The sequence below is a fragment of the Nymphaea colorata genome, chromosome 1 (genome assembly GCF_008831285.2).
Source record: "Nymphaea colorata isolate Beijing-Zhang1983 chromosome 1, ASM883128v2, whole genome shotgun sequence".
Lineage (NCBI taxonomy): Eukaryota > Viridiplantae > Streptophyta > Magnoliopsida > Nymphaeales > Nymphaeaceae > Nymphaea > Nymphaea colorata.
In genome coordinates, this window is record NC_045138.2 from 34,772,030 (window position 1) to 34,790,358 (window position 18,329).

Consider the following 18,329-nt stretch of genomic DNA (forward strand, 5'->3'; position numbering starts at 1 on the left):
TGGCTTGTTTACAACTCTTTTGACACCAGGCTTTTTCTGCTGCGTCAGATGAAAAAACATTTGGACCTGCTTTCAGCCTCCATCTAAGAGGAGAATATGCAAATCTAATAATTTGCAACTGCACTACAAGGATAATGTGAAAATGGATTATTTCAACATTCTCAGCTTCCATTACAAATAAAACACATACCGCACGCTTGCACTCATACAAATCAGTAGTTCCAACTCTTCCCACATAAAAAGAAGTGCACAAATGTATAGCTACCACAAAATCAGGTACAAGTTTGCCATCCTACATGTTGATGTTTCCCAGAGGCAAATGACTTTTTATTGCCAACAGAATGAAATTAGGTGACTTCCATACTTATGGAAGAATGTAACATTTTCTTTTGAAAGAATCGACCTACATTACTTGCATGACATATACAAATGGCAGATTCTATTCCACCATCAAAGGAGGGAAGTGTGGGGGGAAAGGGAAGACAGAGATAGAGATACTCTAATACGTATCTAGTTACTCATGCCTTGTCATAGGAGCTTGCTTGTACGTCGCTTTGATGAGCCACCAGGAAAAAGTTTCATTATCCAACCCAAAACTCTTTCAACCACCTGAGGTCATTAACAATAGAAACAAAAGAGTTACTTGTTTTTTTTTTTTGTGTACGCACAGTCAAAATAAATCACTCCTGTATCTGCGTACAACAATTTAAATTATTGGAAGTGCAAGCTCAAGGCAGAAGATAAATATATTCAATTGACTTGAATAAAATTCTTCCCTTCATGTCCTTTGTATCACATGATATCAATGCCATCATTTTGGGGGATACTAGTTCCAATATCTGTCAGCTATATCTTGAAGATAGTGATACATTGTCAAAAATGAATATGGCAGCCGCATGGCACAAAAGATTTATGACCATGCGTTCAAATTTTGAAATATAAAAAAATAAAGGAGGAAAAATATCGAAAATGTGGAAGGTAAAGTTTTAAGAAAACAAAAGCATCCCATGATAATATTGCTATACATTTAATTATGGAAGTATTACCACTCACCAGTATTTGCCTTCTAAACAACCCAAATGGACCTTCATATCAATAATTTAAGCAATCACCAGTAGTTATGACTAACGTCCGGATTGTAGTTCTCTATATTCATAAGGTTCCAGCCTTAAAAAAGGAATAAACCAACATGACAGCCATCTGATGTAAAGTCTCCGTTTATGGTGACTGGACTATCCAAAGGAGCCAAGCACTGATTACAAAGTGTTCAGCTTTAGCAAAACAAAAATGAGCTTTGCCTTCTATTGTTTAGGAGGGTAATGGACAAAAGGATAACTATATGATGCTGATGGATTGGTAAAAGAACCTACTGTAGACAAATTACCAAGTGTTCAAGCTTTGCAGGTGCCAGTTTTTCAAAACCTTCATGCGGAAATTCAGCACAAGCGTAAGTTGCAATACGGAAAGAGCTGTTGTGACACCAAATTTGATGTTAAGAAATTTATCCTCTTGCGGAGTCTTGTTTGTCCATCCTACCGTTCCGCAGAAACATTATAGTACACAAGCATCACTTAACCTTATGCCAAGTTAGAATTTATGTAGCTTCAAGGAGATGTGATACTAAGACCCCTGAAAAAGTTAATGGTGTGGAGTCAACCTAACTTTTTCCTTTTTGACCAACAATCTAACTCATCTTGCATACATTCAATGGAGACACATCAGCACATTTCTCTTAGGATTCTTTGAACTTTTTAGCCTTAAGAGATCGTACCTAGCAGATAGAAACTACAATTATATATATATGTAGAGAGAGAGAGAGAGAGAGAGAAATTGATGATGCTAAAAACTGTTGCAAAAGGTGCATTGGCAACACGACCAATTGCTTGGTCACAGTTTTCAGCAACAAAATATACTTATAGTTTCTTACTGCTCAAACTTAAAAAGACAACCATCTGGCTACAAAGGTAGCCGACTGATTTTAATTTCTATACATATACATATATATAGAAATGGAAATCAGGCAGGCTACCACTATGGTCAGATGTTTTTTTTTTTTTTAAATTGTATCACTAAAAACCATTGTTATCGCCACCTGTTTAGGCCCAAACACCTTCTGAGATGGTTTTTAACGGCACAAAATAAAAAAACAACCATCTTGCCATAAAGGTAGCCAACTTATTTGAATTTTCCATATATACAGAGGAATTGGTTCAACTGGCTACCCCTGTTGCCGGATGTTTATTTTTCTAGTTTTTGTGTCATTAAAGGCCATTGCAAAAGGTGCATTGGAGATTACCAGTTGCTTGGCATGGTTTTTGAAGACGGAACGTACCTTTTGCGATAGTTTTTAACAACACAAAATAAAAAAACAACCATCCGACCATGGAAGTAGTTGTCTGATTCACACACGCACACACACACATTTAACATTTTTTTGCATTTCAAGGAGATGGTACACATGTTTATGTAGTAAGTGCTATAACCTAAGGTATGATGCCGAACAAATTTCATGTCAAATATAGCAAGATCAAATCAAATGTACTTTCTGTATGCACTTTGTATGCTTCACTAGCAACCACAGAACAAATAAACCCTTTTGAATGCATGTCTTTAGGCTACTTCATAATTTGTTTACCTATGTTCTGGTTTGGATTCAACCAAGTAGCTATCTGTCTATAAATATCAGGAGAAGAACAAGAAAAATGTATTATCAAAGATTTGAGCTTCACTTCTACATCATGCCAAGCGTTTTACAGTCTACTTTGTAAGAAACTTTATTATCTCGAGCATGCATGCATTATTTAGCTTTAAGATTGTTGTTTGCATTGACCCTTTCTCTAAACGGGCAAAGAAAAAGGTATTCCTATAAATACTTGGAAATAGGAAAAGAACAAAAAAGGGAAAGAGATACCTCATCCCCTTCGTCAGCATACGTTGTAACACTTTGTACATTATGAGATTCTGCCAGCCTCATTGTTGGTTGCTCGTGAGCGATATTTTGGGCAATTAAGAGCTCTAGCCTTTGGGTCTGAGCTTCCAACTTTTGTGATAATTCTTTGTTCAGATCCTTTACAAAAAATAACAGCTCAGTAAGTGTCAGAAGATGCATCACACAAATATCCAAAAGGAACCAGCTCCAACATAATATTTCAAGGTTTCAAAATAAAGTTCACCAGCACAGATGGGTTACACTCAAGCTTCAATGACCTGATCTCAAGTTGATCTAGTCTAACTGTCTGGTTGATGGATCCCAACCCACTGATAGTCAGCTTTGATTCATGGCAATCAAGACACGAATAGACAAGAAGCAAGATATGCACAAGCATTAATGTCACCCATGTTTTAAAATGCATTACCATCATGATACCAATTACTGCACTTAGGACGTTACAATCGACCCCCCTCCCCATCCCCCTCCCCCCCAAAAAAAAAAAAATAATAGTAATAATAATTAGATGTTTCAGTCAAAATTGATGTGCACCCTGCAAACCAATACGAAATGTTAGACATCCCAAGTACAATTTTACCATATAGAGCTGCATGGCATGAAAAACTGTAAATTTATTTTTTTCCAACCCATGTATTTGTTGGTTCCTAGAGAAGTACATGTCAAGTATAACAACAAGATTCTTCATAAACTTTCAAAGGGATACAGAAAAAAAAAAATGTTTGTATCTAAGCAGCATTCTATCTGCACAACAAAAATTTGTTCATTCAAATTATAAACAAGATAGAAGCACAATAGAAATTGGGATACCTTGTTCTTAGTTGAAAAAATTACCAAAAGTCAATTGGACATGATGGAATGGGCATATAACCAATTAATCGATGTAGATGTTGACTTACTTTTAAATGAGAAGCATGTGAGGATTTAGAAGCCAGTTCTTGTACCAACTCTTCTTTCTCCAATGCTAGCTGCAAAAACAGAAGTTTTGACTAAAACAACAAAATCCAATTGGCAGAAAGTGTGAGTGAACAGAGACCTTGCAAACTATGCAGCAACAATACAAAATGGTCAAAAGAGTGTCTGTGGCACAACCTGACCCAAAAAAAAAAAAAAGGAAGGTACAGAGTTTGAGTTCGAGCTTTCTGAAAACCAGAAAGCACATACCTCTGCAATAAGGGAATTAATGTTCTCAACCATCTGCAACTGATCTGACGGAATGGATGCAGAAGTAGATACAAGAGGAAATGCAACATCTGGCATTGAGGAACAGCTAGCAGACATAATATTCTGTTCAAGGGAAAAAGATTCTGCTTCCAGCTTGCCATGATCAATGGCATTAGAAACCACACCTGGAAAACAAGTTTCACTACCACCTGCTGCCAACATACCTGGCCAATAATTAGGTGGTGAACCCACAAAGGAGCTAATGCAAACGAAAAAAAAAATGAACACTTGCTGTTAAACTAACAAAATTACCTAAATCGTCAGTGGATGTTGATGCATCTTTTGTAACATTGCTTGCCTTTCGAGTATCAACTGATTTTCCATTAGAAGAGGCCTTAAGTAACTTGGACTGTAGCACTTTTTTTTCTGTAATGCCAAGAAGCATTGAAGAATAAGACAGAAGCATACAAAAGGAGAAAAAGTTGTAAATGAAGTTCAATCCAATGTTACAAGAAACACATATACATCAAATCGGAGCAGGTATATTCCTTGGATAAATAGAACAAAGGAAGTGATCATGAATTTCTGTTTAGCTACTGAAGGGTATGTTTCCCCATATTCTGTAATTAATTGACAAGTACTATTACTGAAGGATCTGCAAAACTCATTAACCAGTATATATATAAGAGCATCATCTATATCTTAGGATGTTAAATAGTATATCATAAAACAAAAACTGATTATTGTGTGTGCAGCCATGCACATACAGATACAACACATAAAAGTCATATACAATGTACAATATTTGGAAAATATTGCAAGATTATAATGAGATATTCCTTGATCAAATCAAAGGAAAAATTCTGTGGTAGCTTCAGGGCAGTCACAGAGCTTGTTAATATTTTGAATATAGCTTTCTGTTGGAGAAATTGGCAAAATAACATAAAACATAAAGTCCAACAAAATATAGAAAATTGAGGAAAATTTAAATATCTTGTGACAATGTCATGATAATATTACCATGTTATCATGGAAATTCCTTCCATTGAGTGCTTAATAGCCTTTACCATTTTTCCTTTAAGTTTTTCATAATTCTGTAGATTAACTGCACATTTCCAGATAGTAGCGAGGAATATGGACCAGTATATGTGTTGAGAAAGAAAGAGAGAGAGAGAGAGAGATGACGTACCCCTTATGTCACACGGACTCTTAAAAAAAGGGGCAGCACCTGCGTCGATGCGATGCGGGTGTGGCTCCAACACACATCGCAACCACACCCTCTCCTATTCACTTTCAAAAATTTTTCTCCTCTTTCTTTTTCTTCTCTCTCTCCCACTTTTTCTTTATTTAGAGTAATAAAACTAAGAAAAATGACAGATTAATTATATATATATATATATATATTATAAATACATATATTTATATACACAATATATATATGTACACCCTTGCCGCACCCCTTCACCCAAGTCTTTTGAGATGTGCGGCACCGGCATCTGCATCCGTCCCTGCATCTATGTGACATTGGGTGCCCCATAAGTGTACCCTCTGAGCTTGCAAACACTATTATTCTTCAAACTTTTAAGTTCCGTTGACAATCAAAACTTCCAGGTATGATCTACATATACTATCTAGAAGATATTAAGATTGGGAAAGTGTAAGTATGATGTACATGCATGATTTGTAAAACTTTCATATTCAACAGCTTACAACATAGGTGCGGAATGTGCGTGCGGGTGCCATAGCAGCACATCCCCAAAAATTTAGGTGTGGTGGAGCGCTGCGGCGAGAGTATTTATTATTATTATTAATTTATTACAATAATATATATATATATATATATATATATATATATATATATATATATATAAGAATTAAGAAATAAAGAAATTAAGAGTATACACTATAGTCTATATACTCTACACTACACACTATATGGGTAAATTATATATGAATGTTATATATTACATATACGTTATAACGTTTTGTGTATATGAATGTAACATATTAAGCATTAACATGCTTACAAAGTACAAACATTAAACAAATAAACGAAAAAAACAAAAACAAGACGAAGCAGAATGTAGACAAATAAAAACTATTAAATACTCAGACAAAAATCGTGAAATTTTCATTCTTGGCGAGATCTTCAAAATCAAAATCTCGCAATATTTTCTCTTTTTTTCGTTTTATTTGATTTTTTCGTAAATATCGCGATATCCATGACACTACTTTCAAGTTCAAGTATCATTTTCGGGTTTTTATCAGTTTTTCATCAAAGTTTCTTTCGTGGGAACACCTCAGCAAAACTTAGCACTTTTTTTTAAAAAAAATGAAACAAATTCAAAAAGTTTAAGCAGAAATAAAATAAATGATAAAAATATCTAAATAGAATGACAAAAATGACGTATGTGATAATAAAAATTAAACCAAAAAATGAAACAGAGAAAATACATACGGGTGTGCTTCCAGCAACATTGCACAGTGGTGGCTAACTTGCATCTCATGTTTTAAATGAAAACAAAGCGAAAGCCAGGGCTTAAAAGCCCTAAAGATGTATCAACTTCCCCTTTTACCATTAAAAAGCAATTACATGTCCAATAATGGCATTTTTACCTCTCTTTTTAACATAAATTGACTTTTTTCAAAAACAAAAACACCACTTGGTTTTCCTTTCTTTTTGTGTTAATATCACAATATTTTCAAACACATCACAATATTTGTGGCTATTATTCAAAGGTAATTAAGAATATTTACTCATCAGTTCCATTTCTGAATTGCAAGAGGATGGTTGACAATTGAGAAGGGCGACAATTATGATGGAACTATAGTTAGATACTGCACTAGAGGTTAAAAAATCTTCAAAATTTCAAACCAACTACAATCATAATACCGTACCTTCCTGCAAAGCATCAATTGTCGACTGTAAGTTTCTGTGTTCCTTCTCTAAATTAGAAGCCTTTTTCCTGCATATAAACAACATTGTCTCAGTTTGCCTGTTTCACAAAAATACAATTATCACACTCTAAAGCACAGAGTTCATTGACCAGATTTATACACAATAAACTTAATTAGAAGAAGATATCATCAACGGACACATCACTCATCCACAGAAGCCAAACTACTATAACAACTCTTAGAAATAGTTCAAGACAACATTTCCAATAAGACAAAAAGTAGGAAAATAATGGTTATAGTGGCTCACCTTAATTCTTCAATCGTGTGCAAACAACTCTCCTTTACCAAAAGACTCAAGAGGGCAAATCCTTGCTTAAGTAAAGGAAGAAGAGAAAGCAAGTAAACATCCGTTTAGGCTCCTTCAAAGCCACACATATATAGATGAATGGAAGAGAATAGAAGCAAATGATCTGTTCAACTAGTTATAGAGTGAAAAATTGATACTTTATGAAGACAGAGTGTCTGGGACATGGCTTTGATGACACTCCATCTCATACAGCTATTGAATTATGTGTAGACTATGTTACATAGGTACAGGTATGAGTACAGACCATTTTCAAAAAACTTGGGTGTGGGGGTATGGTCGTGGATATATATATATATATATATATATATATAAACAAGAAAAAATACTTAGAAAATATATATCAAAATAAAAAAAATATATCAATATAAACAAATAAACAACATAGAAAATATATATCAAGGGATATTGCAGCAGTGTTTTTAAGAAACCTATGAAAAACTTTAAACATATGGACAACCGAGCAGCCCCCTAGACAGTCAAATATAAACATTAGTCGAATTTTCATGCAGGAAAACAAAAATAATACTAAGAACAACAATAAAAAAGAAAAAATAGTTAATGCACAAAGGTCGCTGGAAGTTGCTGGACATCGCCGGAGGTCGCTGGACGTCGCCCACAATTTTGTCAAGGCTCTGCGTTTTTGAAAGGAAATAAGAAAAAAAAAAAAGAACCTAAGTTTTGGACGAAAATGAACTCGGTCAACATTGACCGAGTCTGTTTTTGGACAGATACGGACCTGGGTACGTTTGTACTCGATACCTGTTGACTTGTACCTGAGCCACACCCGACATTGTACCCGTGTTGCAACAGACTCGTACGGGTACTCCACCAAAATTAAGGTACCCATGTTACATAGTATGTAGACAAGTGTTGGCTTGTCCATAAATGAGTCAAAAACATGACAGACCTCCCAACAGTGGACATGGTAAAAACATGAGTGTTCCACCTTCCTTTGCCATGACATGCAAGATTACCCTATAGATAAATAATAACCCTTTCATTTCTGTGTTCTATTCTTGCTCCCATATGTATTAGGTGCAACTGCAGCTCTCCTCCTGTGTGTGTTTCCCTCTTCTCCATTGGTATACCTAGTCCTTGTTAGCAGCTTTGTTTGCGAGGAACAGTAGTTTGAAGAAGCGGCAGTTACCTATGGGTCATAGAAACTTTATCCTTGAGAGGACGGTAAAGATCATTGTTTATCCTCTCCATCCCCCGACCCCCTCCCTGCGAGTCTGCTGCCACTACCTACCATTAGGTGTGAATCAACAAGAATCCTCTAGATTCGGCTTTCTTTGTGGTCATGATCATCACTCCATGATATCAATCCCCTTAGCTAGTCATTACCATTCACCATATGAGAATGAGAAGTCATGGAGCATTAAGAACGTTGACCGCTCTTCACATTTATGGGTCAATTCTTGATTAGGGTTAGCCCACTGAGAGTGCTTGTGTTGTTCTGACCTCCGGCATGGTTTTAGTCATCATCACCTTGCCCTTTGTGATCTTCCACTGAATGCCTAACAATTTAAAGGTGTGAAAAAAAAAGAGCAACATATCAGGGATTTGGTTGAGATAGTTTTCACCATTGCTTCTGCTTCTAGGATCATTGTTTCTTGGCACCTTTCTTGATAAAAAAAAATTGTGGTTACTATATCTAAATATGAATAATGATTTGCAAGAATAACAGCTTATCTTTTTTATATAGCTAAGGTGTAAAGTGAGAGCAGTAAAGCTTAGTGATACCAGTATTGACAATGTCTCTTTCTCATGAAGTTGAACAAACATGTGGTCATTGTCACATTACATGCAGAAACCATTCTATTTCACATTAAACTCATGCATGCTTGGGTTTCAATACAACCAGTTGTAGCCAACCAAACCATGAGCATTTTTGGCACAAGTTTCAAAACTACTACTAATAAGCTCTCCTGGTTTATGAAAAATCTGTTCTTCATCCATAGTGGCGATGTGGTCAAAATATTAAGAATGCAATGCCCTTACTGTAATTTAACTATCCACTTTCCGTCTTGTTATCAACCAGAAACAAACACTCAATGAGTATCAGACCTCATACTGACCTCAGACAAACATGGTGGCCATAGACGAATATTCTGCAACAGGAGCCCCTGTTAGCCCGTCTCAGACCATGTGTAGATGGACCTTCAGCCCAAATGAACAAACATGCCTTCGGAGATCTCCCCTACCTTTTACAGTCTTAATGATAAATAAAGGTCACAGGAAATTCTACCTAATTTTATCACTTTCCAAGCCCTCCAAGGTCCTTGAACCAAATATATTCTTTAAGGAAGCACCACTTCCAAACCAAGCCAGCAACTAGATGTGTCTCACTAGTAGGAAGCACAAAAAAAAATTTAAAACAAAAAGCATATATATTTAAGGATATTATCGTTGATGCAAATTTCAGACCTATTACCTACCAAAAACCGGTGGATTATTAGAAATTTCTCAGCAGTACCCTTGTTTATTTGGCTATCATGTGCCTGGCCATATAGGTAACCTCATTAGAAGCAACGATTTTGATGCAACTGATTGCAGCCCAGGTGCTATTTGGTGGCACTTCAAGCATCTCCAGATGCATGTGGCAACATAGACTCTCCAGATTTCCAGCCACATGAACTCAATTTTCCCACAAAGGAAACTTTCAGTCCTGAGTACAATGGGCCCTAATATCCAAACGCAAAATCTGACTAAGGTCTAATCATATGTAACGTATTAGCTGCTTCCAATAGTATTTTAGGAGTTTCTGTAATCCAGGTACAAACCTGACTTGGTTTTGATTTAACTTTTTACTCTCCATTGTCAATTTCATAATGACCATAATAATGTCATCAAGATATTGAGTGGAGGTAGAGAGCTGAATAGAATCAAGGACAACATTATTGGATGGAAAAGTACTGTGGCTTTCATCAAGTCCCAAACCTGGACAGCTAACAACATCAAGACCTATAACAAGACACAAGGAATCTTTCCACCTCAACCATTCAATCCTCTAGTATATCATTTCTATAATAATAGAAAAATCAAGCAACAAACAAGATATGTTAGGAAGAAGTGGAATTATTGATTACTTGTATGAACCTGGACTGCTAACAACATCAAGACCTATAACAATGCACAAGGAATCTTTCAACCTCAACCATTCAATCCTTCTAGTATATCATTTCTATAATAATAGAAAAATCAAGCAACAAACAAGATATGTTAGGAAGAAGTGGAATTATTGATTACTTGTATGAAGCTATTTCAGCATTTGAGCTCTCTAGTTGTTTTTCCAGCTTTAGTTCATTTGATCGCAATCTGAGTGCCTGTTCAAAAAGGTTGTAGGAAAAAATTAAGAACGAACTGAAACTAAGAAAAGGAGAATACTCTAGATAACCTTTTGATATACCCATGCAGAAAACAAGAAAATACTAGTATGGCAAGATTGACCAGGCCAGGCTTTCTGCAATGATTTGCAAATTTTTTTTAACTCCAATTTGGCTTTTTGACAAAGCTGAGGTTTTTTTTGTGGTTTTACATAGAAAATAATGGACTCAAACAATAAGAGAATGTGCATATGCATGAGGGATATATTCTGAAAAACACAACCCACATGGTAGGAAGCATATACATCACATGATTTAGGCATAAAATGCATCATCTGAGTGGTTAAGAAAGATCAAATGTGGAAAAAAGACCATCTGAGAAGCAAGCAAGCAAGCATACAGAGTAGAGACACAAGCACAAACTGGCAACATGGTGGGAAGAAATTCCCCACGTTGGAGGAGTATGGACAGAGGGCCATCAGAATAACATGAAGCATGCTCCTAAAACATTATGCATCCAGCATGTCTTCCATGTCCTAATAGTAATAGCACTATAGTAGCAATATTCGATGAATCAATTAATTACGTCTCATGCACCAAACTCCTGTTGTCCATATCCTAAGGTTGTGTTTGAAACCACATACATTTTGTCTGCACAGCCATTCAGCTACAGAAAATAATTTTTGGGATGCACACATCCCTTTCTTCAAAAAACAAGGGGGAGAAATGTCAGGAGTCGGGGGTCTAACTTCCTCACCCAAATTTAAGGATATGGCAGCTTTAACCTAACAACCTCCCTTTCCATTGTGTGGCTTATGTGCAAAGCCCCATTCCCCATCATCTGCCCCTCACTATGAGCATGCATGAAGAGCCCTCCAATGACCTCAGGTTTACTCTCTCTCTCTCTCTCTCTCTCTCTCTCTTTTCATAAGTGCACAGGTTCTCTATATCCCTGTTGGTTGATTCACAAATTCAATCAACCTAAGGGCATTCACTTGTTTCTGAGGACCTTTGTGACACAGCTAGCAGTGGAGAAGTAACGAATAACAAGGAGATTCCCGCATAACACATTGCACAGCAAAGTCAGGGACTTCTCCAGTAGGTGGTCTTCTCTCTCTCTCTCTCTCTCTCTCTCTCTCTCTCTCTCTCTCTCTCTCTCTCTCTCTCTCACACACACACACACACATGTTTGAGATGGAGAAGGGCGTTGTGCCTCTTTTCCGCTCCCCCACAAGTGCACACATGCTGGTCTCTCCTTTTACTCTAGGTTTTTTCAGGGCTTTCTTCTTCTTATGTTTGTGCTCCTCTACTTCTTTAGGTCTTCCCAGTTTCATTTCCTTAGACTGTCTGCAGAAACACCCTTTACCCCTCATTTTGTTTTTCTCCCCTACTATGTTCATTTCCACTATTTCATTTATTGCTCTAGTACGTGCTAGTTTTTAGTTTTTACCAGTTCTCAAAAGTCAAAAGCCAATACCCTTGGCATCTAGGTAATGTACACTTCTTGGACTAGGACACATTTGTGCAGCTTTGCAATATTTCCAAGATAACCTCAGGAAAGCCTTGACAACACAGTTCTTAATTTTCCGGGAATGGTAACTGAACTTGGATCTTTGTTTCTACTGTCTCCTTTTTTTATTTTTATGCATGTATAAACCTTGAGCTCAATTTAAACTAGATGAATACTGTGACATGGCTAAAATACACTTGATCAACACAGACTTGAGTTCAGCATAAACCTGATGATGAATATAGATCATATCAGTTGGTGAATGCTGCGTCTGTTGATGTTAATCCTTTTGAATATTGTGAATAGTCAGAATAACTACAGACAGGGCCAAATCATTATGTTATGAATGATTATAAGAGCTTGTAAACTACCCTGCTATTTTTCTTGAGAAACTGAAAACCCTATACAAAGAGTTGCAATGAAGTTCAGACCATTTGGCTCATAGAATGCTTGCTAATGAAATTTGAACAGATATTGTGCTTGACGCACATTGAAGCTGACAGGTTCTCCAACTTCTAAGAGAAAAATTTAAGATTCCTTTTTTTTATCAGCTAGAGTTTATCAATACTCAAATGGAATTCATGATGACACATGTTCAATTCTATGTACACGTTATATGTTCAGTAGGCACTTATGTTCCAGTCAGATATAATTTGTTCTCAGGTTGTATGAGGGCAGGTTATAATGCATATTCAGATTCGCTTGTATATTCATATATATAAGGGCTATACAGAAGGAATATATAAGTTATATGCTTAGCATATATATTATGTTAAGGTTTTATTGTTTCTGTTTTATGTCAGAGTGGTGTTTACATTCCATTCTGGTTCATGTTAATGTCAACATAAAGAAAGAGAGAGAGAGAGTCGATACCATATGGAGATCTCACAGCTGTCATCAAACCAATGGTCAAATTAAAGCTAGAATTTTTTATATCTATCTCATCAAATACCCAAAAAGAAAATGAAGGACACCTTATCTGTACCAGTTGGACACAATAATTTAGCCATAGTGATGAGTTCTTCTAGATAATCGCACCATGGCCTTGTTATTCTAGAAAAATTATTCACAGATAATTCGTTAAAACCCTCACACACAACCTAAGGTGGAGGATTGAGTCCCTTATGGATAGCAAGTATGCCTTAACTCAAGAAGAGCAATTCATAAAATGTCTGAAGCTTTTCTAGCCTTCCTCTCAGGAATAGCCTGGTCGGCTTTTAAGCAACATTTCCCTTCCATGCCAAGACTCAGTGAAATATTTAGTAACCAGAGAATGCTAGATAGAGATTAAAAAATAAAGACAACAACTACCTACTTTTTCTTCTAACCCAATAACCTCAGATGCTAAAAGTTTTGCTCGTTCATCAGCTGCACTGCATTCAAGTTGTGCATTGGTGTACTCAATTCTCATTTCTTCAAGAGCTGACTGCCATTCAAGAAAAAGAAAAGTCACTGTAGCATCACGTGGATGGAGAAGCAGCCATGGAACCAATTTGTGCAAATTCCACCAAAATGTAGAAAACAGAAAGCACATTAAGAGAAGGTCCTCGACCATGTGCAATAAACAAAATGCCTTTCAGGTCTTCAAGACCAAGCAAATTGTGAGGCATATACTAATGAGCTTTACACACTAGATGACTCTCAAGCCCTCATATTATTCTATGTCCAGAAAGCTGCAATCTCATGAGGCTCAACTCAGCTATAGCAGATAATATGCAAGGTCACTTATAATTGACCAGGTGAAACCTTGGAATAGAGAAAATTCCAGACTATGATCAATTTAGGACAGCTCAAACAACTTCCAGAAAGCATGGGATGAAAGATAAACCATAAGGCAGAATATCTTCACTTGATATAGTAATAGACAACCATATAAGTCTGCTAGAAGGATTTGGTGCAATCAACAGACAATGAGAAACAAACAATGTATCTAAAAATCCAAACTTCTCAGATACATTCAAGTACTACATAAATCAAAGGAAAAATATACTAACCACCTGGGTCCTTATTTCTTCTTGCAACTTCTCTAAATCAGATTTCAATTGACTGACAACTTCACCCTGCAACATAACCAAAGTCTATAAGCAGAATAAAATTGTCATGAGTGGCAGTAGTTATATTCTAACAACTTTTCTGCTACATTCTACCCCCACATAAAGAAATGTTCATAGGTACTACAATGAAAAGAAAGAATAATAGACATAGCACTAGACAGACAATCTTTTCTTTTATGAGTAAAATAACGGTCATATGCACTTAACCTGAGCTTATGGTCACACATAAGTACCTGCTGGTTGAAGCTATCCGTGAGAGATGAATTCTCTGCAGCTAAAGACTCAGCCAATGTTCTTGAGGCATCTAAAGCCCGCTGGAGAGAGAACTTTTCTTGGGTCAAGTCCTCAATATGCTGCAAAAGAGGGAGAGAACTGAGACGTTTATGCAAATAAGAACAGTATATCAAAATGAATTCAAAAATTTGACTTGTGCACTACAACCACATTAAGTTTAATTTACAGTAAATACAAAAAAAGGCAAAAAAAAAAGGTGATTAAAGATCAGGCAATTTTGGTTGGTGATAAAACTGATTAGAAGTACTGGAATTTGGATGCATTCTGGCTCACTTTCCCCCAAGCTGAAAAGCTTTAGATGTACAAGACAGGCATCAACTCATGGAATTCAGCATCCACCAAATTTAAAAACCAAAAAAAGGGGGACATAATCACCCGAAGTTGTTGAACTTGAACCATGTAGAACCATATATTCAAGCACGGACTGGATCAATGGCCAAATATTCCAACCTTGAAATCAGTCATTCCATCACCGGAGGAGGTTCAATCACATAGAATCAATTATGCAAGGATAAAATGGATGCTACAACCAAGTTTTGCAACCTAAAAGAGAACTCAATAACCAGAGAAAGTTGAATCGCATGGTATGCAAGGATAAGCTCAGTCACAGACCAAACATAACTCAGACTAGGTGGAGCTGTAACAATGTAATCTATGAACTGGCAAATGAAGAGCATGCAGTCAGCGGCTTCAAACAGACTGCTAACTAAAACAACTCATACTTACACCAGGCTCTTCGCGAAAAGCTTCTGGAAACACTAGAGAAAACTACTTGAAAAAAGAAATATAAATTCAAGGAGGTCCACAAAAATAACTGGAAAAGAAATACCTTTAGTGTGAAAGATATCAGAAGCAGAAGATAGATTGCCCGAGAAGTAGATAAGAACAATCGTACCTGTTCTAAAGCTGAGAAATCATCATTCAGCGCATATGAACTCTCTAGCCCTCTTTGTATTCCCCCATGCTTTGGAGATGTTTTACCATCAGTTACATCATATGAGAGATGCCTGACATCGCGGTCCCATGACTTTTTCTGATATGAGTCATCCCTGTTCACAAGAGGCTTGACTGTTGCAGGATATGGGGAAGATGACTGGACTGCTACAGCATCATTGTTTGAGATTTTGGGAGACCGTAAAGGATCTCTGTTTTCCAATTCAGGAAGTGAAGCAGGGGAGCTAGAAGGTACTTTTTGTACAAGAATAGAATCAAGAAAAGATGGACGAGATCTGTAATTGGATTCCAAAGTAATTGTGTCTGAAGTTGTATAGTTAGAAGTAGTTTCATGTTTCAAGGATGAGATTGTAGAGGGAAGCACTGATTTCTGCTTTAATCCGTGATCTATATGAGAATCACCAGCATTGAAGATTCGATGACCTATAACTCCAGCACCAGTAAAGTTGGTAGTGGACACCTCATTAATAGCATGCCTAGGATGGTCAGATGACTCCGGAAAACTGGAATAGAAGTGAACGTCATCTGTTCAATGTAGAGATGCAAATCCAAGAAAGGTGAGTTTACTTCAATAAATGTCAAACAAAATAATGACTAAGAATGGTGATTTATACCATATGACTTAGATGCAGAGTAGCCAGCAGCACAGCCCAAAGCATTGCCAAGTCCACGTGGAAAAAAATTTGATGACATGTCAACTGAGTGTGAGTGTCTTCTGTCTAACCTTCCTTTATCTTCTAAGGAGTTGTTGACGCATCCAACATCATTTTCTACCAAATGGGCATTTTTGATATAATCGAAATGATCAAGGTCAGTTCTGCCAGGGTCAGCAAAGACAGACCTCTCTGTGACTATCCTGGCAAAAGAACCTTCTTCGGTTACAACGTAAGGCTTGAATTCATGGCTCTCGCTTAATAGGATGTCATCGACACCACCACGGCCACCATAGGACTCAGAATCGCTGATCGCCTTGGACTCAGAAGCTTGCTCATGTTCTTTCGTCCGAATGCTTTCAGGAACCGGAAGTGAAAGATCATGCCTGCCATTAGGAAGAAGTACTGTGGTGCCATCTGCAGACGGAATTGCATTGCGGCTGCTGCTCAAGACTTCATCGATTGCATTCACTGGAGGAGGTACCTTAGATGGCTGGTTTTCTACGGCCAACTGAGCTGTCACACCGTTGGCAACATCAGCCAAAGGAAAGTGGCCAGGAGACGGCACCCTTTTAGCCCGACCTTCCGCCTTTTTCTTGCGGAATTCCTCTAGCTGGCAACATAATATTGTATCGGTGTCAAGGGAAAGCATTTTACCCAATACCGCATGCATGAAACATGGTCAAGAGCCTGATTTTTTTTTCCATTTTGTATAATTTGACCAGAAAATTACATCAAATCAAAATGCACAAACCATGAATTGTCATATACGAAGCAGCATCCATGAAAACGATACACCAAGAGAATGTGCTTGAATCGAGCACCGGTTTGGGATCCTCGTATCCGATAAAGATTAAACTTTAAAGCAATGAACATCGATCTTCGTAAATCGAAAAGTCAAGAAAATTCAACATTCCATGTCCAATGGAATAAATGACGGAATCTACGATCCCAAATATCTAAAAGGAAAACGAAAAAAAAAAACAACAACAACAACAAAGACGCAAATGATTGGAAATTCAAGAGCCAAAAGGCTACACAATGGAGTACAGAATCCAGATGAAATCGACGACGTACCCGCCGTTTCCCAGCCTCGAGATGGCCTTGCTTTTTGCGAGCAGAAGAAGACGAAGATGAAGCGTCCTGCGCCGACGCCATCCGCAAACCCTCAATTCCCGCGGGACACGGTTCAAAATCACCCTAGATCCGCGACTACCGCCTCGATCTCTGCCGGGACCGCCTCTCCCATTTAAGGAGCGGCGCCTGGATCCCCCGGATCAAGGGCGGCGAGTGCCGGAAAAGAAAAACACGATATGCAGTTTTCCGCTACGGCAATGAAGGAGACCTCTGTCTCTCCCTCTCGTTTTTGGTCGCGTTCTCGGGAAAAACGGCCGGAGGACAAGGACCCAGCAAGAATCGATCCGGAAAACCACCTCCCGGTGCGCAAAGTGGTCAGCGGGAAAATAAAATAGAATAACAAAAATCCTATTGGGCGTTCTCTTCCACCATATATTATAAGCAAACTTGCGTTTTGATGATCTTTAATTTTGATTTTAAAATTAAAATTTTAGAAACAAAATTTTACTTTGGAATTGAATTTAAAATTCAAGTTTTAATTTTTTTTTTATGTTTGATAGTTCAAAATTTTGATTTAAAAATTAAAAATGACGTGTTTGATAAGACATTATTACAATTTTAAATTTTATAAATTAAAACCATCATAACATGTGTTCTAAACATAAATGAACAAATTTTAAAATTTTAGAATCATTTTCACTCTTTAGAATATAATCATGATTCTGTGATTCATTTAGTTTAATAATGCAATTCTCGTTTTTTATAAAATGAGAATTTTAATTTTAATTTTTAATTTTTCACAATTCCACCTCATCAAACACGTAAACCCTAATGTTTGGGGAAATAATAAACTGAAATTTGTAAAATGAAAACACCAAAGCAATTAATTTAAAATATTAATTTTTGATAAAATTATGGAAATCACATATCAAATCATGGAAAACTGACTCTCGGATAGCAAGAGTTCAAGCTGAACCCAGACAAAAAAAAAAACTAATAAATCAATTTGCTCCAACCAAATAAATTAACCATATGTAGCATTTTGTGCATGTTTGAGACGAAGCCCCATGTTTGCTCCTTGATGG

The 18,329-nt window shown here is 36.9% G+C and overlaps 1 protein-coding gene across 4 annotated transcripts; it reads right to left on the reverse strand.

The window, feature by feature from the left end:
• Positions 1-124: 124 nt before the first annotated feature.
• On the reverse strand, positions 125-17,631 carry LOC116257158 (protein BLISTER). Of its 4 annotated transcripts, none has more exons than XM_031633778.2 (13): positions 17,245-17,631; positions 16,129-16,780; positions 15,456-16,039; positions 14,500-14,619; positions 14,210-14,272; positions 13,528-13,638; positions 10,626-10,702; positions 7,010-7,077; positions 4,424-4,537; positions 4,112-4,335; positions 3,847-3,915; positions 2,912-3,067; positions 125-609 (listed from the first exon to the last, which is right to left on the reverse strand). In XM_031633778.2, the coding sequence occupies exons 1-13, from the start codon at positions 17,323-17,325 to the stop codon at positions 529-531; spliced, it is 2,400 nt and encodes a 799-aa protein (XP_031489638.1). In that variant the 5' UTR covers positions 17,326-17,631; the 3' UTR covers positions 125-528. The 4 variants fall into 4 exon arrangements, with proteins under 4 accessions (XP_031489638.1, XP_031489653.1, XP_031489645.1 ...); XM_031633793.2 differs by having other exon boundaries at positions 4,112-4,320; positions 14,207-14,272; XM_031633785.2 differs by having other exon boundaries at positions 4,112-4,323; positions 14,207-14,272.
• Between the last annotated feature and the right edge of the window lie 698 nt (positions 17,632-18,329).